The 26,245-nt window shown below is 35.7% G+C and overlaps 1 protein-coding gene and 1 pseudogene across 2 annotated transcripts in view; one reads left to right on the top strand and one right to left on the bottom strand.

Annotated features, from left to right (window-relative positions):
- The window catches only part of CCDC73 (coiled-coil domain containing 73), a 175,304-nt gene that overhangs the window by 95,723 nt on the left and 53,336 nt on the right, over positions 1–26,245 (top strand). For both annotated transcript variants that reach the window (XM_059139025.1, XM_059139035.1), the window contains exons 7-9: positions 6,728–6,766; positions 21,896–22,031; positions 22,267–22,346. In XM_059139025.1, the coding sequence (XP_058995008.1) occupies positions 6,728–6,766; positions 21,896–22,031; positions 22,267–22,346 (255 nt within the window). The remainder of the gene's footprint in view (positions 1–6,727; positions 6,767–21,895; positions 22,032–22,266; positions 22,347–26,245) is intronic.
- On the bottom strand, positions 4,932–5,743 carry LOC131811033 (protein SET-like; annotated as a pseudogene).

Raw genomic sequence — 26,245 nt, 5'->3', positions numbered from 1 at the left:
GACATATCTAGAAAAATACTGCCACAGCTCATGTCAGAGACATTACTGCCTGTGGTCTAGTCTAGGGTTTTTATGATCTCAGGTCTCACATTATGTCTTTAATCCATTCTGAGTCTCTTTTTGTGTATGGTGTAAGAAAGTGGTCCAGTTTTCTCAATACCATTTGTTGAAGAGACTGTCAACAGTTGGATATTCTCTCCTGCTTTGTTGAAGATTAATTGACCATATAGTTGTGGGTTTATTTCTTGGTTTTTTATTATTTTCCACTGATCTATGCGTCTATTTATGTGCCAGTACCATACTGTTTTCATTACTACAGCTTTGTAATATAACTTGAAGTCCAGAATTTTGTTGCCTCCAGCAATTTGCTTTTCCTTTTACAAAGTTGCTTTGGCTGTTCAGGGATTCAGGGTCTTTCGTGGTTCCATGCAGATTTTAGAATTGTTGGTTCTAGTTCTGTGAAAACTGCTGTTGGCATATGGATAGGGATTACATGAAATGTGTAGATTGTTTGGGGTAACACAAACATTTTAACAATATTTGTTCTTCCGATCCGTGTGCAGGGCAGGTCTTTCTATTTCTTTGTGTCACCTTCAATTCCATTCATCAGGGTTTTTTTTGTTTTGTTTTTGTTTTTAATATTTATTTATTTATTTGTCAGAGAGAGAGAGAGAGAGAGAGAGAGATAGATCACAAGTAGGCAGAGAGGCAGTCAGAAGCAGAGAGAGAAGCAGGATCTCTGCTGAGAAAGGAGCCCGATACAGAACTCAATCCCAGGACCCTAGGATCATGACCTGAGCTGAAGGCAGACGCTTAACCGACTGAACCACCCAGGCACCCCTCATCAGTGTTTTATAGTTTTCAGAGTATAAGTCTTTCATTTTTTGGGTTAGGTTTGTTCCTTGGTTTCTTATTTTTTGTGCAATTTTAAGTGGGATTGTTTTCTAGTTTCTCTTTCTGCTACTTCATTATGGGTGTATAGGAATGCAACAGATCTTTGCACATTGATTTTGTATCCTGCAACTTTATTGAATCCATTTATCAGTTTTAGTGGTTTTTGGTGGAGTCTTTTAGGTTTTCTTTTTCTTTTCTTTAGTAATCTTTACTCCCAATATGGGGCTCGAACTTAAGACCCCGAGATCAAGAGTTTTCTAGCCCCCCAGGTTTAATACCATATTAATTAATATTAAATAGTATTATTTAATATAGTATTGAATATTATTAATATTATATTAAATAATATATTATTTAAATAATCATATATAAATAATATATTATTTAATATAATATTAATAATATTCAATATTATATTAAATAATAAATTATATATATTAAATAATATTTTTTTTTTTTTTTTTTTTTTTTTTAAGAATTAGGACTTTTTTTTTTTTTTTTTTTTTTTTTTTTAAATTTTATTTATTTATTTGAGAGAGAGACAGTGAGAGAGAGCATGAGCGAGGAGAAGGTCAGAGGGAGAAGCAGACTCCCCATGGAGCTGGGAGCCCGATGCGGGACTCGATCCCGGGACTCCGGGATCATGACCTGAGCCGAAGGCAGTCGTCCAACCAACTGAGCCACCCAGGCGTCCCTATATTAAATAATATTAATGCCATATTAATACCATATTAATCTTCAAAAGTACCTTTCTCAGCTTCTCACTCCCACAGTCGATTTCCCTCCTTCTCATTGGGATCCTCTTTTCCTCATTCAGGCCTGATACCCTGTTCTGGAATGCTGCCACCCTGACCCTTTCCACCCTTCCCCATGGACACCTATCTTAGCCTACTCTGGCCTGTGGAGTTAGGACTGAATAGTTTAGGAAGGGGAAAAGATTAAATATTTTTAAACATAGTTTGGTGGACTTTATTCCCAAATAACATAAAACCAGTTAATAGAAAATTAATGGGAAAATAAGGCTTGCTGTAAAGAAATGCATTTCTTAGTCTGCTTTTTATAAAATATTTCACAAAGTAAGGGGTACTATAATAGGAAGATATTTATACTTTTTCTTTGAAATAGTCTTCTATACTTAATAAATTAATTAGTGCCAGTATAGTTTTTTCCTGTGTCAGAGAGATGTTTTATACTATAATCTACTTCTGTGTAATTTTAGAATTAAAAAAATCATTATGTTTAATAGCCTCCATAAAAAGATTTCATGTCAGTCTAGTTGTATTACTTTGAAATTCTACTTATGTTTCATAGGAATGTCACTACGTGGTAGCTTTTTAAGTTGAGAAATGTTCTAGAGATGCTGATAAAATGTAGCTGTGAATCATGATTCAGAAATAATTAGATGCAGAGGTGTTAATGTTTGGAGAGCAAACAGTGACTTGAGAGAATTTTGGTAAATTTGCTTTAGATGTATTAGTTTTACCTGTGGCAAATGGTAGCTATGTTAGTGAAGGTTCTGCAGTGAAACAGAGCCGATGCACATTCTACTTTACTCATTCCACTGCCTCAAATGCTGATGTCATCCAGAAACACTCTCACAGACACACCAAGAAATAATGTTTAATCTGGGCATCTTTTGTTCCAGTCAAGTTGCCACATAAAATTAAATATTATAGGAGCAGATAATAAATTCAGGATTAGAGTGAAAGTGTTCTGAAGTTTGTTTTCCTCTTATTTTTCTAGATGACATCTGCTCTTTTACTTTTCTTTTGTCTGTATGCTTTGAAAAATACTCTGATCTCATACCAGCTCATGTCTTTCAGATGGGATCTATGTGCAAAGGACTTGCAAATATGTATCTCCAGCCCCAAATCCTGCCTGGATTTACATGAAATTTGATATATTCAAAACCAGGAACACGATTTTTTTGCTTTAAAAAATATCCGCCTCCTGAAAACTTCTTTGTTTTTTCTTCCCTCATTAGTTATGGCTTCCTTTTTTCATTTTGCACTTTTTTTCAGCATTCTTCTCAGACAATATCCAGAATCAGACAACATCTCACTACATTCATTATTAAAACCATCGTCCTCTTTCATCTGTATTAGGACAGTAGCTTATTAAGTGGTTTTCCTGCTTCCACCTGTGTTCTTTGTTAGTGTTAACAGAGTGACCTTTTAAAAAAGCACGTCAGGGGGCACCTGGGTGGCTCAGTGGGTTAGGCCGCAGCCTTCGGCTCAGGTCATGATCTCAGGGTCCTGGGATCGAGTCCCACATCGGTCTCTCTGCTCAGCGGGGAACCTGCTTTTCTCTCTCTCTCTGCCTGCCTCTCTGCCTACTTGTGATCTCTCTCCGTCAAATAAATGAATAAAATCTTTTTTTTTTTTTTTTTTAAAGATTTTATTTATTTGTCAGAGAGAGAGTGAATGAGAGCGAGCACAGGCAGACAGAGTGGAAGGCAGAGTCAGAGGGAGAAGCAGGCTCCCTGCGGAGCAAGGAGCCCGATGTGGGACTCGATCCCAGGATGCTGGGATCATGACCTGAGCCGAAGGCAGCCGCTCAACCAACTGAGCCACCCAGGCATCCCAAATGAATAAAATCTTAAAAAAAAAAAAAAAGGCACGTCAGGCTATGTTATACTTGTACTTGGAACTTTTCAAATCTTCCTGTTTCAGTGAGTGTAAAAACCTAACTCTGTATCATCATGCATTATAAGACCGACAATGATTTGCCCCACTTGCCTCCTCTTTTCTCTAAATTCCTCTATTGCTGTTTTTCCCCTTGCTTGTTCCCTTCCAGCCGCATTGGCTTTCCTGTTGTTCTTCTGTGTGTGTGTACACATTTAATTTTATTGTAGCAGAGCAACTTGTACACTTTTAACAGTTAAAACTGAGCTTCATCTTTCCTTTCCAGTGAAACAAAAAGAAATTTAAAAATAAACAGGAACAAAATTATAGTAGATAATGTCAATCCCAAATAAAATCCTACAGGTTCTGCTGATTCTCCCCTCAAGTGGTAGGACTCAAGTCATCATTAGGAGATAATTTTATTTTATTTTATCTTATCTTTTAGTCTATTTTTTTTATTATATTAGTCCCCATACAGTACATCATTAGTTTTTGATATAGTGTTCCATAATTCATTTACACCCCGTGCTCCATGCAATATGTGCCCTCCTTACTCCTCATCACTGGGCTAACCCATTCCCTCACCCCATCCCCTCTAAAACCCTGAGTTTGTTTCTCAGAATCCATAGTCTCTCATAATTATCTCCCCCTCTGTTAACTCTCCCCTTCATTTTTCCCTTTCTTCTATTGTCCTCCATGCTATTCCTTATGTTCCACAAATAAGTGAAACCATATGATAATTGTCTTTCTCTGCTTGACTTATTTCAATTTTATTTTCAAAGTGTCAACTTAAACTGCAGGATGTCGTTAAACATCACAATTAAACATTCCAAAGGAGAAGACATGTTGACAAAATGCCCTCTTAACCTACCTAAACATCTCAAACCTCCCTTTTGCTGATGTTCCATTACCCCATTTTTTAAAGTTTTTTTTTCTTTTTTTAAACAAAATAGACAGATACATGTTGATATGTGCTAACGGTCCTGTTCACGTACAGACACAATGTAATCTCTGAGTCCAATATACAAAGAAAGGAGGACAAAAAGCTAGAATTCTATGCACTGCTACACAGGGGCCTAGCCCCCTCCAGGTTCCAACAGACCTAAAGGAGTAGAAGATTTTTCTTTTTTCCCACAGAGCAAAGGGATGTTGATTCCGTAAAATTTTTGTTGTGACAGGAAGGAATAAAAATGAATTTGGAACAGAAAGGGGGAGAGATTCTTTTCCCAGTGTATTCTGCTCAAGATATCTCCCCTTCCCCCAATAAGCTGAGAACCATTTTATAAAGGGAGAGGAAAGAGGCTTCAAAAAACAGGGCAAATAAGCACAAAGGAGCTGGGTTGGGGATACTATAGTTTGCTCCCAGGGACTGAGAAAATTCAGAAAAGAAGGTTGGACTCCATCATAGTTTCATTAGTCCTCTCCTTTAACCTCTTCTTCTCCCTCCCCCCCCATCATCATCTTCATCTTCTTCACTTTCTTCATCAATATCTTCCAATCCTTCTTTCTCCTCCTTCCCCTTCTTCATTATCCATATCAGGAATCCAGTAGTACTATAATGGATCTGGCCAAGTATCATCTTTAATGATGTCTCCAAACTCATGTGCACCTGCTTCAGAATGGTCAGTAGATCAGGTGAAGAAGCTCTCTGGTTCCTCATGCTGTGTCTTTCTGCTGGCTTTATTCTGTGTTTGACTTGGACATTTCATCAGATCCTTTCCGGATTTCAGTGGAATTTGAAGATGGATCATCATGCTCGTGTAGATGAAAGTCTTTGGAGAGAATTTTATTTTCAAAGTAAGGGTTTTCATCAAAATAAAAATCTATTCTGTAACCTGATTTTATATCTTTGAATTATGTCACTTCAACTCTTGTCAAATAATGCAATGCCTCTTCCTCCCCAAGCAGTACAGACACTTGTGGATCATTGACAGATGTTGTTACCCCCAAATTTGGCATTTTGGCAATCAATTTCAGTGCCTTTGAAAAAATGCTTGGAGTTTCTTATATTTCTGTTCTACTCAGAATTTCCTCACTGGCTTGTTCAGCAAATCTGTTTCATCTTGTACTTCTTCAGTATGTTCAGGTGCTTCTTGAAGCTTCTTGCTGTTCTGTGTCTCCCTTTGGCAAGTGGAGAGGGGTGATGTCTCCTCTGGCTTGGGGGCAGGAGGAAATCTCAGTTTCTTTGTTTGAGGCAGGATCAAAGACTGGTGTTTGGGGGTCATGCTGTGAGGATAGCCCACAGAACAAAGGGAGGCACAGGTCTGCAAGAAGCTCCAGTTACTCTTTCTTGTTATTCAGATGTTCTCTTACCTAGGGGCCTTTCCAGTAGCTAAAATTCTTTTCCTCACTCCTGTAGAATTTTGACTCAAAAGATGCCATCTCAGAAAGGATTTTCTTGGGCATCTTATGTAATCTCCTTCCTTGATTTATTTTTCTTTAGTACTTACTAATATTTAATATTTCATCTATCTTAACTTATTTATGTTGCTTGTTTTCTACAATCCCCAGAATTTAATCTGGACAGGATTTTTTTTTTTTTTTTTGCTCAGTACTATACCCTCAATGTGTATGTTAGTGCTTTACTTATAGTATGTATTCATTATTTGTTCAAGAAATAAATCACAAAAGACCTCTTTCACAAAAATGAAATAAAATTATCAGTTTATTCAAGGCAGTGTGCTAGATTGATTGCATAGGAAATGTAAAGTAACTATTCGTGCTTAAAATTTAGCAAACATAAACAGTGAACACTCATCCACAGCTTGTAGAGTTTAAGTTGGTCAGCCACTCTAAGGGACTGTGTAAGAATTGTTAAAAGTCTAGGAAAAGGAACAATTAAGAGGAATTCTACTTCTGGGAACTTATTCTGCTGAAATGAGTAATTATACTGCCTCCACTAGATAGAAAGCCACTAGCGGGCAGGGATTTGCTTAGTTCAGTGCTGTATCCGAGTCCTAAGGAAAGTGATTGGTATATAGTAATAGGTGCTCCATTAATATATCTTGAATAATTAATGAATATATTGTTTTGTTATATAGAAAAAAGTTATGGTAAATAACATCCTGAAAAAAATGTCCCAAGGAAAAAATAGTGTGTAGGAAATAAATACCACATTGTATAGCATATAATTTTAATATCAGGAGGAATTTGTAACAGATAAGTGCAGAATTATAATGAATTTTCTCTCTCTCTCTCTTTTTTTCAAGGTTTCTAAATATTCATTACAGAAGAAAGTCAGTGAAATGGTAAGGTGATCACAAAATACACACTCACTCTCCAGATTAGCACATAATGTAATGTGTGTAGTATCTTTGTCAATATAAATGTGGCATTTATATTTTAAAAAGTTGAGGGACGCCTGGGTGGCTCAGTTGGTTAAGCCTCTGCTTTCTGCTCAGGTCATGATATCAGGGTCCTGGGATAGAGCCCCACATCGGGCTCTCTGCTCAGCAGGGAACCTGCTTCTCTCTCTCTCTCTCTGCCTGCCTCTCTGCCTACTTATGATCTCCCTCTGTCAAATAAATAAATAAAATCTTGAAAAAAAAATTGAAACTGGGTATTAATATTCCCTTTAAAGGATTGAATTACAATGTTAAAATGTTAAATATAGCTTAAATGAATTTACTTCACAAATTTATTCCTGGATTATATAGTTTTTACATATCATAAAATAAATTTAACCTAGTTCCCAGATTATTGATATCTTATTTTAATATCAAAGAATAAGGAAATAACAACAAAACCTATTATTTTATTATCTTTTCTAGGTATTTATGCAAGCATGCAGTTATTAGTGATTACCTAAAAAATGAAAATAAAATGAAGTGACATTTGAATATGACACTTGGGATAGGGTACTCATTCTTTATCATTCAACAAGTGTTTCTTGCGCCTTCCTCTTCTATGGTATATTAAAATTTAATATTTAAATTTTTACAGCATAGTATTTTATGGAATATTTATTTTGATCTTCTCTCTTCCTGTCCCTATTTGATTCAGAAGGATTTATTTCCCTGTATTTTTGATTGGGCAAAATTCTCCCATATCCACTTAAATCTTCTGAGGGCTTTTTGGGTGGACTTAGACTATTTCAATCTTCCTTCTTTGGAGCAGACTGTAAGAGAAGTAAAAGTAATTTTTGAGTGAAGTTTATATATTGTAGGTATAGGAAGTAAGAAAGGAGAGATCACTTTTTATTAAATACCGAAAAATAAAGTAACTGTTTTGCTTTGTGAAATTGTTTTTGATGTTTTAGAAAATAAAAGGGCCTTTAAAAGATCGCTAAGCTTGATTGAATAAAAGATGTGAAAATTCTGTCACTATTCAACTGGAAAGAATAAAGATAATATTGTCAGACTATTTTAAACTATGATTTTAATTAAGAAGCTGAAAAACTAGATTCTGGTTTAGCTTTAAGTACCGTGACATTTGTACTGAGAGTCATCTTCAACGCTACAGTGGTTTTACACAAAATATAGTGAAATTGAATAATGTGCCCTCTGACCTGGGAGATAAGGCTACAAGTTAAAGATCAAAAGCAACATAAAATGTGCTTTATTTTATTCTACTTTAAAATTTCATGAAACAGATACTTATAGTCTTAGAAAAAATGGAAAAAGTTTTTAGTCACTTCTGAGTATTTTGTTAATGTGAATGACCACCTCTTAAGAACTTTCTAAAATGATATTTGGGTTATAGTGACAATATTTTTCTCTAACAATTCAGAGCATTAACTTTTGCATTAAATAATTTTATATATTGATATGTATAATTAAGATTTTATGCCCATTCTGACAGAATATTAAATGTATTTTAGATAATTAAGATTTAAAAGTAATCTTTTTTCTAAACATTCTTACATTATTCTTTTTACATTATTCTTATATAATTCAGATGACCTTTATTCAAAGTACTGTATTCAGTAATTTAATGTTATTTTATTCAAATCATTTTTCTTTTATGTAACTTAACTCTATAGGCAAGATAGGAAAAAAAATGGCCACTTACATCAAGGCAGGATTTTGGGAAGCAACTGATAAAGTTAAGCGCCCCCCCCAATTTTTCAAAAACAGTATTAAGAAATTGTAAAGAAGTTCATGATCTCCTATAGGTGAACCCTTAAATACTAGTAAATTTCTTTCTTTTGGGAATTCAGTAAGCTTATTTTTATGTAGAGTTGGTAATATGTACATAGGTAAATTAACACAGTATGAATTAAAAGATTCACCTATCTCTGAGAGTACTCTAACTTTCTTTTGAACACAATCAAATAATTAACTATTAATTGTGATTTGGTGATTGAGGAAAATCTTTCCTGTTGTGTTCTTATCGTTACCATAGTAGGTGACTATGTTTTGTAATGAGTAGCTGATAAGACTGACTAAATGAAGTAAAAACATATCCAACCATCTCTTAGTTGTATTTTATTTTTTTTATATATCACTTTCCTCTAAAGAAAAGACTTAAAAGAGGGATTTATTTTTCTTTATTAAATTAAAGTTGGAATACTGAAGGTTTCATATAATTTAAAATTACATTTTTCTCTTTCATTGAATTTTTTTAGAATAAAGACGTGTATGAGAACAGTCTTCATAATTATTAAATATAATTTGTATCTGTACACACAAGAATACTGGTGTAACTCTAAGTTAGTTTAAGTATTATGTACCTTATCTTTGTGACTAAAAAAGGTGAAAATACCCTAAGAAAGATGCCATAGGTTTCTTAAAAAGTGAGTTTTATAGCCCCATTGATATATTTTGGGGTCATATTGAAGAAATTTAAAGGTAATTTGCAAAATAGATTTGACGAATGTATGAAATTTCTTTTTGAGTTTTTATCTTTTTCACTAAAATTTAATGAATTATTTTAAGGGAAATTCATTTTATTCCTGAAGGTTTTCAAATTGGTATCCATAGGAAATAAGGGGGAAATGAGCAGCTGTGCCTTTTATTAGTAAACGTAGTTGTAAAAAGTTGTGTGTAAATATTATTTTTAAGTTATTCCTATTTTAAATGTTTCAAAGCTTTAAAATAATCTTTTAGACCACACATATGCAGACAAATATACATGTAGACTTTAATCTTAATTATGCTGTCTTTTCCTCTATACTGTCTTTTCCTCTAATCTTGTTTTTCATAGATTATTAAAAAATTTTTTTTATTTTTTTTAATTTAATTTTTTTTTTTATTAATTTTTTTTTTTATTTTTTATAAACATATATTTTTATCCCCAGGGGTACAGGTCTGTGAATCACCAGGTTTACACACTTCACAGCACTCACCAAATCACATACCCTCCCCAATGTCCATAATCCCACCCCCTTCTCCCAAACCCCCTCCCCCTGGCAACCCTCAGTTTGTTTTGTGAGATTAAGAGTCACTTATGGTTTGTCTCCCTCCCAATCCCAACTTGTTTCATTTATTCTTCTTCTACCCACTTAAGCCTCCATGTTGCATCACCACTTCCTCATATCAGGGAGATCATATGATAGTTGTCTTTCTCTGCTTGACTTATTTCGCTAAGCATGATACGCTCTAGTTCCATCCACGTTGTTGCAAATGGCAAGATTTCATTTCTTTTGATGGCTGCATAGTATTCCATTGTGTATATATACCACATCTTCTTGATCCATTCATCTGTTGATGGACATCTAGGTTCTTTCCATAGTTTGGCTATTGTGGACATTACTGCTATAAACATTCGGGTGCATGTGCCCCTTTGGATCACTACATTTGTATCTTTAGGGTAAATACCCAATAGTGCAATTGCTGGGTCATAGGGCAGTTCTATTTTCAACATTTTGAGGAACCTCCATGCTGTTTTCCAGAGTGGCTGCACCAGCTTGCATTCCCACCAACAGTGTAGGAGGGTTCCCCTTTCTCCGCATCCTCGCCAGCATCTGTCATTTCCTGACTTGTTGATTTTAGCCATTCTGACTGGTGTGAGGTGATATCTCATTGTGGTTTTGATTTGTATTTCCCTGATGCCGAGTGATATGGAGCACTTTTTCATGTGTCTGTTGGCCATCTGGATGTCTTCTTTGCAGAAATGTCTGTTCATGTCCTCTGCCCATTTCTTGATTGGATTATTTGTTCTTTGGGTGTTGAGTTTGCTAAGTTCTTTATAAATTCTGGACACTAGTCCTTTATCTGATATGTCGTTTGCAAATATCTTCTCCCATTCTGTCAGTTGTCTTTTGATTTTGTTAACTGTTTCCTTTGCTGTGCAAAAGCTTTTGATCTTGATGAAATCCCAGTAGTTCATTTTTTCCCTTGCTTCCCTTGCTTTTTGCGTTGTTCCTAGGAAGATGTTGCTGCGGCAGAGGTCGAAGAGGTTGCTGCCCGTGTTCTCCTCAAGAATTTTGATAGATTCCTTTCGTACATTGAGGTCCTTCATCCATTTTGAGTCTATTTTTGTGTGTGGTGTAAGGAAATGGTCCAATTTCATTTTTCTGCATGTGGCTGTCCAATTTTCCCAGCACCATTTATTGAAGAGGCTGTCTTTTTTCCATTGGACATTCTTTCCTGCTTTGTCAAAGATTAGTTGACTGTAGAGTTGAGGGTCTATTTCTGGGCTCTCTATTCTGTTCCATTGATCTATGTGTCTGTTTTTGTGCCAGTACCATGCTGTCTTGATGATGACAGCTTTGTAATAGAGCTTGAAGTCTGGAATTGTGATGCCACCAACGTTGGCTTTCTTTTTCAATATCCCTTTGGCTATTCGAGGTCTTTTCTGGTTCCATATAAATTTTAGCATTTTTTGTTCCATTTCTTTGAAAAAGATGGATGGTACTTTGATAGGAATTGCATTAAATGTGTAGATTGCTTTAGGTAGCATAGACATTTTCACAATATTTATTCTTCCAATCCAGGAGCATGGAACATTTTTCCATTTCTTTGTGTCTTCCTCAATTTCTTTCATGAGTACTTTATAGTTTTCTGAGTATAGATTCTGTGTCTCTTTGGTTAGGTTTATTCCTAGGTATCTTATGGTTTTGGATGCAATTGTAAATGGGATTGACTCCTTAATATCTCTTTCTTCTGTCTTGCTGTTGGTGTAGAGAAATGCAACTGATTTCTGTGCATTGATTTTATATCCTGACACTTTACTGAATTCCTGTATAAGTTCTAGCAGTTTTGGAGTGGAGTCTTTTGGGTTTTCCACATATAGTATCATATCATCTGTGAAGAGTGATAATTTGACTTCTTCTTTGCCGATTTGGATGCCTTTAATTTCCTTTTGTTGTCTGATTGCTGAGGCTAGGACCTCTAGTACGATGTTGAATAGCAGTGGTGATAATGGACATCCCTGCCGTGTTCCTGACCTTAGCGGAAAAGCTTTCAGTTTTTCTCCATTGAGAATGATATTTGCGGTGGGTTTTTCATAGATGGCTTTGATGATATTGAGGTATGTGCCCTCTGTCCCTACACTTTGAAGAGTTTTGATCAGGAAGGGATGTTGTACTTTGTCAAATGCTTTTTCAGCATCTATTGAGAGTATCATATGGTTCTTGTTCTTACTTTTATTGATGTGTTGTATCACATTGACTGATTTGCGGATGTTGAACCAACCTTGCAGCCCTGGAATAAATCCCACTTGGTCGTGGTGAATAATCTTTTTAATGTACTGTTGAATCCTATTGGCTAGTATTTTGTTGAGTATTTTCGCATCTGTGTTCATCAAGGATATCGGTCTATAGCTCTCTTTTTTGGTGAGATCCTTGTCTGGTTTTGGGATCAAGGTGATGCTGGCCTCATAAAATGAGTTTGGAAGTTTTCCTTCCATTTCTATTTTTTGGAACAATTTCAGGAGAATAGGAATTAGTTCTTCTTTAAATGTTTGGTAGAATTCCCCCGGGAAGCCGTCTGGCCCTGGGCTTTTGTTTGTTTGGAGATTTTTAATGACTGTTTCAATCTCCTTACTGGTTATGGGTCTGTTCAGGCTTTCTATTTCTTCCTGGTTCAGTTGTGGTAGTTTATATGTTTCTAGGAATGCATCCATTTCTTCCAGATTGTCAAATTTATTGCCGTAGAGTTGCTCATAATATGTTCTTATAATAGTTTGTATTTCTTTGGTGTTAGTTGTGATCTCTCCTCTTTCATTCATGATTTTATTTATTTGGGTCCTTTCTCTTTTCTTTTTGATAAGTCAGGCCAGGGGTTTATCAATTTTATTAATTCTTTCAAAGAACCAGCTCCTAGCTGTCTCTTTGAAAAAAAATTTTTTTTAAAGATTTTATTTATTTATTTGACAGACAGCGATCACAAGTAGGCAGAGAGGCAGGCAGAGAGAGAAGAGGAAGCAGGCTCCCTACTGAGCAGAGAGCCTGATGCATGGCTTGATCCCAGGACCCCGAGATCATGATGTGGGGCTCAATCCCTGGACCCTGGGATCATGACCTGAGCCCAAGTCAGAGGCTTTAATCCACGAAACCACCAGGTGCCCATGTTTGTTAAAATTTAAGTTTGCATTTGGAAAGCAGTGAATCCTGATATTATCTGTGGACAGAGTCTTTGCATGTAATAGTAAAATGTGTAAAAGAAGAAAATAGCAGGGCACCTGGGTGGCTCAGTGGGTCAAGCCTCTGCCTTCAGCTCAGGTCATGATCTTAGGGTCCTGAGATTGAGCCCCACATCAGGCTCTCTGCTCGGCAGAGAGCTTCTCTCTCTACCTGCCTCTCTGCCTGCCTGTGATCAATCTCTCTGTCAGATAAATAAAATCTTAAAAAAAAAAAAAAAAAAAAAAAAAGAAAATAGCTTGAATCAATTCATAGAGGTAAAAAGAACAAAAACAGTAGGTACTTAGCTATTTTTTTGTCTTCTTAATAAAATTATCTTTACTGTGATATAATATGTAATGTTAAAGTTTTAATAACAATGCCATTAAGTGGGCGCCTGGGTGGCTCAGTGGGTTAAAGCCTCTGCCTTCGGCTCAGGTCATGATCCCAGGGTACTGGGATCGAGCCCCGCATTGGGCTCTCTGCTCACCAGGGAGCCTGCTTTCTCCTCTCTCTCTGCCTGCCTCTCTGCCTACTTGTGATTTCTGTCTGTCAAATAAATAAATAAAATCTTTAAAAAAAAAAAAAAACAATGCCATAAAGTTACTTATATTATTATTTAAAATGTTCTTGGGTTTCTCAGACAAGTGATACCAATCTGTTTTTCTCATTGCTTCCCAAAGAATTTAAGCTATTTGCTGACATGCAATTAGCAGCAAACTTGACAACTAGCCTCTTCATCTCTTTATGAGAACTAAATCAGAGCAGCCAAGTAGATTCATATACAAACAGTCCCATATGAGCCTGTATGGGCTAATGAGCTATGAGTGCCTATGTAATTTGAAAGTCTTTATAATATCATGGCCATTGACTAGGTTTATGTATTTGAAAATCAGATTATGTCATGCAAACAAATAACTTCAACTTAATTGAATTAACTTTGACTTTAAGCAAAGGATGTTGAAATAGAGTATATCACAGTATATTTTAATTTGTATAGAGCTCTATGTATGTAGAGAAAACCAATTAAATCACTTTAATCTTTGCTGCGGTTTTAGTTATCAGGATTATTCATCTTTACAGGCATTGACAGCCTATTATATTTATCATTTTTTTTTCATTTATTTATTTTCAGCATAAAAGTATCATTATTTTTTAATTTTTTAACTGAAAGGTTAAGGAAGCTTATATTAATGTGTAGTGGACAATATTCTCATAAAGGTCACATTAAAAATTGATTTAAGCTGAAAAATTGAAAAATTCCTTGACCACAATGCTATGAAACTAGAAGTCAACCACAAGAAAAAATCTGAAGACCACAAATATATGGATGTTAAATACCATGGTACTAAATAATGAATGGGCCAACCAGGAAATAAAAGAAGAAATAAAGTATGTGGGGACAAATGAAAAGGAAAACACAACAGTCTAAAAGCTTTGAGTGCAGCAAAAGCAGTTCTAACAGGGAAGTATTTAGCAATGTAGGACTATTAAGAAAAATCTCTAACAACCTGACCTTAAACCTAAAGGAGCTAGAAAAAGAACAACAACAAAACCTAAAACCAGCAGAGTGAAGGAAAAAAATAAAGATGAGAGTAGAAATAAATGATCTAGAATCTAAAAACAACAACAACAACAAAAAAAACCACATGATAGGATAGGTCAATGAAACCAGGAACTGATTCTGTGAAAAAAAAAAAATTAATAAAGTTGATACACCTCTATCTAGACTTATCAAGAAAAAAAAAAGACAAAAGGACTCAAATAAAATCACAATTGACAGAAGAGAAATAAAACCAATACCACAGAAATACAATTAGAATATTAGGAAGAACTATATGCCAACAAATTGTACAAAATAGAAAACATGGATAAATTCCTAGAAACATATAACCTACTAAAACTAAAGCAGGAAGAAATAGAAAATTTGAATAGATTGATCACCAGCAAAGAAACTGAATAAGTAATGAAAAAACTCCCCCAAAGCTAAAGTCCAGCACCAACTGGCTTCACAGGCAAATTCTATGAAACATTTAAAGAAGAGTTAACGCCTATTCTTCTCACACTATTACAAGAAAGAAGAAAAGAAGGAAAACTTTCAAATTCATTCTGTGAGGCCAGGATTATCCTGATACCAAAACCGGATAAAGACACCACTAAAAAAGAGAATGACTAGCTAGTATCCCTGATGGATATAGATGCAAAATGTCCTTAATAAGTTACTAGCAAACCAAAATCAGCAATACATTAAAAATAAAAGAAGAAAAATCATTCAGTATGATCAAGTGGGATTTATTCCAGGGATGCAAGGATGGTTCAGTATTTACAAATCAATGAACATGATTCATCACATCAATAAGAGAAGAGTAAGGACCATATGGTCATTTCAGTAGATGCAGAAAAAGCATTTGACAAAGTACAATAACCACTCATGATTTAAAAAAAAAAAAAAAGGCCTCTTAACAAAGTAGGCTTAAAGGGAACATACCTCAACATACAGTAAAGGAGTTCTATGAAAAACCCACAGCTAACATCATCCTCAATGGGGAAAAACAGAGCTTTTCCCCTAATGTCAGTAACTAGGAGATCCACTCTCACCACTTTTCTTCAAAGTATTACTGGAAGTACTAGCCACAGCAATTAGATAACAAAATGAAATAAAAGGCATCCAAAGTGGTAAGGAAGAATTACTTCTTCCTTTACTTCTTATTTTAATTATTTGTAGATGATATGATACTATGTAATGAAAACCTGAAAGATTCAACCAAGGAGTACTAGACTGTATAAACTAATTCAGTAAAGTTACAAGATACAAAAATGAATGTACAGAATTGGTTGAAGTTCTGTGTACCAATAATGAAGCAGCAGAAAGAGAAATTAAGAAAGCAATCCCATTTACAGTTGCATGAAAAGTAATGAGATGCCTAGGAATAAACCTAACCAAAAAGGTGAAAGACTTATACTCTGAAAACTATGAAACACTGATGAATGAAATTGAAGGTGACACAAAGAAATAGAAAGACATGCCCCTGCTCATGGATTGGAAGAACAAATATTGTTAAAATGTTTGTGCTACCCCAAGCAATCTACGCATTTAATGCAATCCCTATCCATATGCCAACAGCAGTTTTCACAGAACTAGAACCAACAATTCTAAAATCTGCATGGAGCCACGAAAGACCCTGAATCCCTGAACAGCCAAAGCAACTTTGTAAAAGGAAAAGCAAATTGCTGGAGGCAACACAATTCTGGACTTCAAGTTATATTACAAAGCTGTAGAAATGAAAACAGTATGGTACCGGCACATAAATAGACACATAGATCAGTGGAAAATAATAAAAAACCAAGAAATAAACCCACAACTATATGGTCAATTAATCTTCAACAAAGCAGGAGAGAATATCCAACTGTTGACAGTCTCTTCAACAAATGGTATTGAGAAAACTGGACCACTTTCTTACACCATACACAAAAAGAGACTCAGAATGGATTAATGGAAGCAGCCCATGTCCATTGATAGATGAATAGATAAAGAAGATGTGAGATATATATCAGATATTCCAGATACTATGGAAAATTATTCAGCCATAAAAAGAATGAAACCTTGCCATTTGCAATGACATAGATGGAACTAGAAGGTATAATGTTAAACAAAGATAAGTCAACCAGAGAAAGACAAATACTGTATCATCTCACACATATGTGGAATTTAAGAAAACAAATGAGTAAAGTTTAAAAAGAGACAAACCAAGGAACAGACTTTTAAATATGGAGAAGTGTTGGTTACCAGAGGGAAGATGGGTGGGGGGATGAGTGAGATAGGTGATGAGGATTAAGGAGTGTACTTGTCATGATGAGCATCAGATGATGTGTGGAATTGTTGAAGCACTATATTATTGTACATCTGAAACTAATATTAGACTGTATGTTAGCTAATTGGAATAAAAATAAAAACTTAAAAATCCTTGGGTTGAAGTAATGCCTTTAGACTAATTTTTGTGAAATTGTGTTAGGTTTCTACACTTCTGCTGAAAGAAGGTATATTCCTCTAGATTAAAGAATTAAGTGGCATTTTAGAGGAATGGAATATGGTTCTTTATTTTTCATTGTTATGGAAAATTGTGACTACCCAGACAGATAGAAGATCTTCATTGTAAGTACACTTGTCAGCTTGTTTGTGTTTATAACTGTTACATGATTAATTCAAATGACTAAGTAGTGAATTTGAAAAGCCCATAGAAGTATATGAGAAACTTTGAATTCATCCATTTTGATCATTACTAACGATATTTTCAGTTTGCTTAAAATCATTAAACAGTATCTTTGAAAAAGTTAAGAATGTCGGGGTGCCTGAGTGGCTCAGTCATTAAGCGTCTGACTTTGGCTTAGGTGATGATCCTGTGTCCTGGGATGGAGCCTTATGTCAGGCTCCCTGCTCCACAGGAAGCCTGCTTTTCCCTCTCCCACTCCCCCTACTTATGTTCCCTTTCTCTGTCAAATAAATAAATCTTTTTTTTTTTTTTTTTTTTTTTTTTTAAGTCTCATCACTCTGGATAGGACCACTACTGAACTTATTTAGTTTTATAGTCATTTTGCTCAAGTTTCAAATTCCAAAAAGGTAGAAATCAGTTGATTTATTTTGAGTAATACACCCTTCACTTGACTAAGGGAGAATAAAGCGTGTGAATTTCAATTCTACTAGATTGTAATGAGGAAGAACTACTTCAAATAAATATTTGAAATTGTGATAATATTGGATAAGGGAAACAGATACAGGCCAGGTAAATCTAATAAATTTACGCTGCTGCCACTCCACAGGACAACAGTTCATTCAGGAAACAATTACTGAGTGCTCATCACTGGTACTGAAAAGCATGTGGCAAAAATGAATGAAAGGTTTTGAAACCAATCAGTGATTCTACCAATGTGATGTCAAGATCAAAACCTTTAAAAAAATGTTATTGAAAAATGCCATTGGTATTTTGATCCAGATAGCATTGAAAATATAGATTGCACTGGGCAATGCAGACATTTTAACAATGTTTCTTTTCCGATCCATGAGTATAGAATATTCTTCCATCTTTTTGTGTCTTCAATTTCTTTTCATGAGTGTTCTGTAGTTCCTAGAGTATAGGTCCTTTACCTCTTCAGTTAGGTTTATTCCAAAGTATCTTATGATTTTTTAATTTTTTTTTTAAAGATTTTATTTATTTATTTGACAGAGAGAAATCACAAGCAGGCAGAGAGGCAGGCAGAGAGAGAGAGAGGAGGAAGCAGGCTCCCCGCTGAGCAAAGAGCCCGACGCGGGACTCGATCCCAGGACCCCGAGATCATGACCTGAGCTGAAGGCAGCGGCTTAACCCACTGAGCCACCCAGGCGCCCTTATGATTTTTTAAAAAAGATTTTTTAAAATTTATTTATTTGGGGCGCCTGGGTGGCTCAGTGGTTTAGGCCTCTGCCTTCGGCTCAGGTCATGATCTCAGGATCCTGGGATCGAGCCCCACATAGGGCTCTCTGCTCAGCAGGGAGCCTGCTTCCCCCCTCTCTCTTTGCCTGCCTTCTGCCTACTTGTGATCTCTGTCTATCAAATAAATAAATAAAAATCTTTAAAAAATTTTATTTATTTGACAAAGAGAGACACAGGAAGAGAGGGAACACAGGCAGGGGAAGTGGGAGAGGGAGAAAACGACTCCCTGCTCAGCAGGGAGCCCCGATGAGGGGCTCAATCCCAGGATCCTGGGATCATGACTTGAGCTGAAGGCAGATGCCCAATGACTGAGCCACTCAGGTGCCCCTATCTTATGATTTTTGGTGCTATTGTAAATGGAATCAATTCTCTAATTTCTCTTTGTACTGTTACATTATTAGTGTTTAAGAAAGCAACTGGTTTCTGTGCATTGATTTTGTATCCTGCCATATTACTAAATTGCTGTATGAGTTCTAGTAATTTGGGGGTGGGGTTTTTGGGTTTTCCACATAAAGTATCATGTCATCTGCAAAGAAAGAAAGTTCGACTTCTTTGTCTGTTTGAATACCTTTTATTTCTTTTTGTTGTCCGATTGGTGTTGCTAGGACTTCTCGTACTATGCTGAAAAATAGTGGTGAGAGTGGGCATCCTTGCTGTATTCCTGATCATAAGGGAAAGCCTCTCAGCTTCTCCCCATTGAGAATTATCTGCTGTGGGTTTTTCATAGATGAATTTTATGAAATTGAGGAATGCTTTTCAAAGTGCTAGAACAAACCATCCTGAAATTTGTATGGAACCAGAAAAGACCCCAAATCACCAAGGAAATATTGAAAAAGAAAAACAGATCTGGGGGCATCACGTTGTTTGATTCCAAGCTATATTACAAAGCCGTGATCACCAAGATAGCACAGTACTGACCCCCAAAACACAATGGAACAGAAGAGAGAGACCAGATATGGATCATCAACTTTATAGTCAAGTAATCTTTGAGAAAGCAGGAAAAAATACTCAATGGAAGAAAAATAGTCTCTTCCAAAAATGGTGCTGGGAAAATTGGACAGAAAATATATACAGAAGAATGAAATTCTACCATTCTCTTACACCATACACAAAGATAAACTCCATATGGATGAAAGACCTCAGTGTGAGACAGGAATCCATCAAAATCCTAGAGGAGAACATAGGCAGTAACCTCTTTGACATTGGCCACAGAAACTTCTTTCAAGACATGTTTCCAAAGGCAAGGGAAACAAAAGTGAAAGTGAACTTTTGGGACTTCATTAAGATAAAAAGCTTCTACAAAGCAAAGGAGATAGTCAATAAAACAAAGAGGCAACCCATGGAATGGGAGAAGATATTCGCAAATGACACTATGGAAAAAGGGCTGGTATACAAGATCTGTAAGAACTTCTCAATCTCAAAACCCAAAAACCAAATAATCCAGTGAAGAAATGGACAGAAGGCATGAACAGATACTTCTCAAAAGAAGGCATACAAATGGCTAACAGACATGAAAAAATGTTCATCATCATTAGCCATCAGGGAGATTCATATCAAAACCACATTGAGATAACACCTTATATCAGTTAGAATGACAAAAATTGACAAGGCAAGAAACAACAAATGTTGGAGAGGCTGTGAAGGAAACCCTCTCACACTGTTGGTGGGAATGCAAGTCAGTACAGCCACTTTGGAAAACAGTGTGGAAATTCCTCAAAAAATTAAAAAGAGAGCTACCCTATGACCCAGCAATTGCACTACTAGGTATTTATCCCAAAGATACAGAAGTAGTGAAAAGAAGGACCATATGCACCCCAGTATTCATAACAGCAATGTCCACAATAGCCAAACTGTGGAAAGAGCCGAGATGCCCTTCAACAGATGAATGGATAAAGAAAATGTAGTCCATATATACAATGGAATATTACTCAGCCATCAGAAAGGATGAATACCCAACTTTTGCATCAACATGAATGGGACTGGAGGAGATTATGCTAAGTGAAATAAGTGAAGCAGAGAAAGACAATTATCATATGGTTTCACTTATTTGTGAACATAAGGAATAGCATGGAGAACATTAGGAGAAGGAAGGGAAAAATGAAGGGGGAATCAGAGGGGGACAAACGAAGAGACTATGGACTCTGAGAAACAAACTGAGGGTTTTAAAGAGGAGGAGCATGGCAGGTGAAGCATGGGGAAATGGGTTAGCCTAGAGATGGGTATTAAGGAGGGCATCTGTTGCATGAGCACTTGGTGTTATGCAAACAGTGAATCATGGAATACTACATCCGAAACTAACAATGTACTGTATGGTGACTAACAAAATTTGAAAAAATAAAAAAATAAAAAATTGATTTTATTAACAATATTTTTTAAAATTTAAAGTCCTATTTCTAAGTATGACAAAACAAGCTGCTTTAGCCAAAAGTAGTGAAGGCCCATATTAAAATATATGTTGGGTCTAATTTTCACCAATTACGTTTCTCAACCTAAGTAGACTTTCTACTATACTGTATTGCCTCTCAATCTCTGATAGGTATTATTCTCATAATTCAATTTTTTAATGCAACAAAAAGGTGCTGTGCTTATTAAAATCAGAAAAATTACTTGAGTTTTGGGGTGCCTGGGTGGCTCAGTTGTTAAGCATCTGCCTTTAGCTCAGGTCATGTTCATTGAACCCTGCATCAAGCTCCTTGCTCAGCGGGAAGCCAGCTTCTCCCTCTCCCACTGTCCCTGCTTGTGTTCCCTCTCGTTGTCTCTTTCTCCATCAAATAATTTTTTAAAATCTTAAAAAAAAAGAAAAATTACTAGAGTTTCAATAATGCATTCATAATTGTGCCCCCAAATTTAGAGAAAAGAATTCCTTTCCTAAATTATTAAGAGTACTGCTTTAATATTCGCATAATTTTGCTTAGTGCTGGCATGGACTAATTAACTCTTCTATAAATGAAACTAGTTGATTTTTTAAAAAGATTTTATTTATTTACTTGCCAGAGAGAGAGAGAAAGAGAGAGAGTGTACAAGCAGGGGGAGAGGCAGGCAGAGGGAGAAGTGGGCTTCCCCCACCACGCAGACTCATCCTGACCTGAGCCAAAGGCAGATGCTTAACTGACTTAACGATGCCACCCAGCATCCCTGAAAGTAGTTGGTTTTTGAAAAAGAAATTATAAACAAGAGCATTATAAATTTAAATGACTACTTTGTTGTAATACAAAAAAGGCTTTAGTTTTACATAGGTTTAGAAATATCTCAACAATTTCCTCCCTAGGGTGTACTCAGCACTTTTTCATGCCCTATTTTGTAACAAAAGTTATTAAAAACAATTTTTATGTATGTTTAAATATATATGTGTGTATATGTTTTATATGTGTTATATATTTATAACATTTTAAATAACTTCAAAATAGGAACAAAAAGTCCAGTTACATCTTCTGGCTAAAGAAGATCATCAGAAGCAACTGAATGAAATTGAGAAATATTATGGCACCATAACAGGTCAATTTGTATTGGTGAAAGAGAATCATGAAAAGTTAGAACAAAATGGTAGGTACTATCTTATTTAAACTTGTATATTTAAAAGGGAATAAGTAATGGGTTTATTTATAATAAATAAATTGAACTTACCTGCTACTGGTAATACTCAGTGACATTTTATATTTTAAATTCAATAATAATTATATACAGTGCACTAAGGTTATTTTCCCTGTCCATCTTGGTGATACTTTCCTTAAAATGGATGTTGAATATAATACTTTTCTAAATGTTTTTCATGTTGCAGTACAGGAAGCAATACAGCAAAACAAAAGACTTTCAGCTTTAAATAAAAAACAAGAATCTGAAATAGACAGTTTGAAGAAGGTATGGTTGATACAGTTTTATAGTATTAGGTAAAATTATAGTCTAATTAGTTTTATGAAATAGTATTGGAAAAACGGGTATATTTTTTGGTATAAAGAAAAATGTTTTAAATACAGATTAATAAACTGTGAGTTTATGATTCCAATAAATTATATGATTCCAATAAATGCAATGAATGAATTTGTCCTAACTCATTCAAAATACTCTTTGTCACCAGTGGTATGCCTTATGGTGACATGAATGGCTAATCTTTACTGTATGTCAGTCTCAACACCATTTATTCATTCATTCATTCAGTACTTGAATGGACTGTATATGCCAGGTACTTCGTGGCCCTAAGGATAGAGGTCTGAAGAAAATAAAACATTTTCCTGCTTTTTTGAAGTTTATAGTCCAATGGAGGAATTAGGCACAAAATACATAATGCCACAAACCAAATAATTTAAAACTGTTAAAATCATATGAAGAAAATGTAAAGAATGTGATGACATCATAATAGGTGAATTTATTACATTGGATTATTACTGTTAAAGGGATAGGGAGGGAAGAGAATAATGTTTCAGGCTATAGAGGTGTCCCCATACTGGACCCAAAAAACAAGAAGAAGGTAAGTTATTGGAACCCAGAAAGGGTATCACACAGAGTAGGTAATACTCTGGCAAGGAGAAGAGCATGCACAAAAGTCTTGAGGCAGGAAAGAATTTTAGAAATCACTTCTCAGACTTCTGGCTAAGATTAAGTATAGGGAAGAGTTTGGTATATGTGGGGGACTGGAGAAAGTCTGGTATGACTAGAGCATCATGAATGAAGGAGTACATTGGACATTGAGATCTAAATTGGCAGAAGGCCATAAACATTTTATTTCTCATGTCAGTCATTGGCTCAGAAGTAGACTAATGGCCTTAGTGGTTATAAACTAGGAAGAATTTCATCCCACCTCTGGTTGTCAGTCATTTCTCTACATGAGAAACCAAACAGGAGAAACCTGACAATGTGGATGCCAGATTGGTGTGAAGTAAAGAAACCTGTTCTTTGATGACATTTTTGAATCCCTGGATCCTCCAACCCTACCGTTCCCCCACCTCTACACTTTTCAGTATGCGAGTCAGTAAATCCCCATTATTATCTGTGTTAGTTTGGTTTGGGCCAGTTTAATTTTCCATAATTTGCAACTAAAAATATCTTCACTGATACAAGTTGAGAGTGGTAGGAGAGGAAGAAGAAGTCTTTCCCACTTTATCAACATCCTATACCAGAGTGATGCATTTGTTACTATTGATGAACCTACTCTGACACATCAGTCATTCAAATTCCATTGTTTACATTAGGATTCACTCTTGGTTATGTACTTTATCTGAGTTTGGGCAAATGTTTAGTGACATGTATCCACCATTATAGTATCATACAAAATAGTTCTATTGCTCTCAAAATCCTCTGTGCTCTGCCTTTTCATCTGTCCTTTCCCCCCAACCCTTGGAAACCACTACTCTGGTACTATTTCTACAGTTTTGGAGATTTTTCCAAAAGGTTACAGAGTTGGAATCATATAGAATATAGCCTTTTCAAATTGGCTTTTTTCAGTAATATGCATTAAGTTTTATCTAATGTCTTTTCATGGCTTGGTAGCTTGCTTTTTTTTTTTTTTTTTTTTTTAAAGTACCGAGTGATATTCCATTGCCTGGATGTACCACAAACTATCCATTCTACCGAAGGACATTTTGATTGCTTGCACGTTTTGGCAGTCGTGAATAAAGCTATATGCAAGTTTTTGTGTGCACATAAGTTTTCAGCTTTTTTGGGTAAATACCAAAGAGCATGATTGTTTGGATTATATAGTAAGAGTATGTTTCATTTTGTAGAAACTGCTAAACTCTCTTCCAAAGTGGCTATTTCATTTTGCATTCCTACCAGCTATGAATGAGAGTTCTTGTTGCTCAATATCCTCCCCAGCATTTGGGCTTGTCAGTGTTTTGGATTTCACACATTCGCAGTAGTGTGTATGGTATCTCTCTTTTAACAGTTTTGATTTGTAATTTCTTAATGACATATTATGTTGAACATCCTTTCATATGTTTACTTGCACTCTGTATATCTTCTTTGGTGAGGTGTCCAGATCTTTTATCCATTTTTTAATTGGTTTTTTTTTTTAAGATTTTATTTATTTATTTGACAGAGAGAGATCACAAGTAGGCAGAGAGGCAGGCAGAGAGAGAGAGAGGAGGAAGCAGGCTCCCTGCCTAGCAGAGAGCCCGATGTGGGGCTCAATCCCAAGACCCTGGGATCACGACCCGAGCCGAAGGCAGAGGAATCAACCCACTGAGCCACCCAGGTGCCCCAGAGCAGAAGTTTTTAATTTTAATGAAGTGCAGCTTATCAGATTTTTTTGTGTGTGGATTTTAACTTCCGCATTGTACTTAAAAAGTCATTGCCTTACATAGAGTCAGCTAGATTTTTTCCTGTATTATCTTCTAGGAGTTTTATTATTTTATATTTTACATTTAGGTCTGTGATCCATTTGAGTTAATTTTTATGATGAGTCTAAGATCTCAGTCTAGATCCCCTCCCACACTTTTATTTATTTATTTATTTTGCCTGTGAATGTCCAATTGTCCCATGACCATTTGTTGAAAAGGTTAGTTTTGCTGATAGTTTGTCAACTATCATTTGACTGTATTTATGTGGGTCTCTTTCTTGGCTCTCATTTCTGTTCTGTTGATCTAATTGTTCATTCTTTTGCCAGTACCACATTGACTTGATTACCCTTTTTTTAATAGCAAGTGCTAAAGTTGGGTAGTGTCAGTCCTCCAACTTTGTTCTTCTCCTTCAGTATTAAGTTGGGTATTCTGGGCCTTTTGCCTTTCCATAGAATTAGTTTGCTGATACCCACAAAATAACTTGCAGAGATTTTGATTGGGATTGTAATGAATCTGTAGACTGAATTGGGCAAGAACTGACATGTTGAAAATATTGGCTCTTCTAATTCATGAACATTGAATATCTCTCCATTTGTTTAGTTCTTTAATATATTTCATTAGAGTTTTATAATTATTATATAGGTCTTAAATAGTTTATTTGATTTTTTTACCTAAGCATTTAATTTTTGCTTAAAAATTATAACAAAAATTAAGAGCAGGAGATCATAGAAAATATCTGCCCCCATTTTCTATCACTTGTAATTTCCCAAGTGATAAAAGAACTAAGACTATTTCTTGTTCTAATATCTGGTCTTTCACCCTGACCCTGTGTGACTGGGCTCCTAAAACCCTTATAAATTCCTAAATGGTAAGAGCACTAGGAGCATCTTTTGTTTTAATAATGTGACTCTGGGTGGGATGCTGAATAGCTCCTGGTTGGGGGTTGGTCATCAGAAAGAGCAAGTCATGATTAGAAGCTTAACATTTTACCCCTGCTTCTCCCCTACTTACCTCTAGTCCATAAAGGGGAAAGGGGCTGGAAATGGAGTTAAGAATTGATCATGCCTACTTGAGGAAGTCTCCATAAAATCCCAGTAGTATCATTTCAGAGGGAGGGTAATACAACTCAACTCCACCAGGACAGAATTCCCTGTGCTCAGGACCCTCTCAGATATTGCCTTTTGTATATCTTCCTCTGGCTGTTGATCTATATCCTTTATCATATCTGTTAAAAAAACTGGCAAACTTAAGTGTTTCCCAGAGTTCTGTGAGCTATTCTAGTGAATTAATGGAACCCAAAAGGGGGGATCATGGGAACCTCCATTTATAGCTGATCAGTCAGAAACACCTGGACTTGCATTTGGCATCTGAAGTGGGATGGAAGCAGTCTTATGGGACTGAACCCTTAACCTTTGGGATTTGATCCTGCCTTCAAGGAAGATAGTGTCAGAGTGAGTTAAATTGTGGGGACACAGCTGATGTTGC

This window comes from Mustela lutreola, chromosome 1 (assembly GCF_030435805.1).
Source record: "Mustela lutreola isolate mMusLut2 chromosome 1, mMusLut2.pri, whole genome shotgun sequence".
Classification (NCBI taxonomy): domain Eukaryota; kingdom Metazoa; phylum Chordata; class Mammalia; order Carnivora; family Mustelidae; genus Mustela; species Mustela lutreola.
Note: the sequence above shows the minus strand (reverse complement) of the source record. Positions and strands in the feature narration are given on the sequence as shown.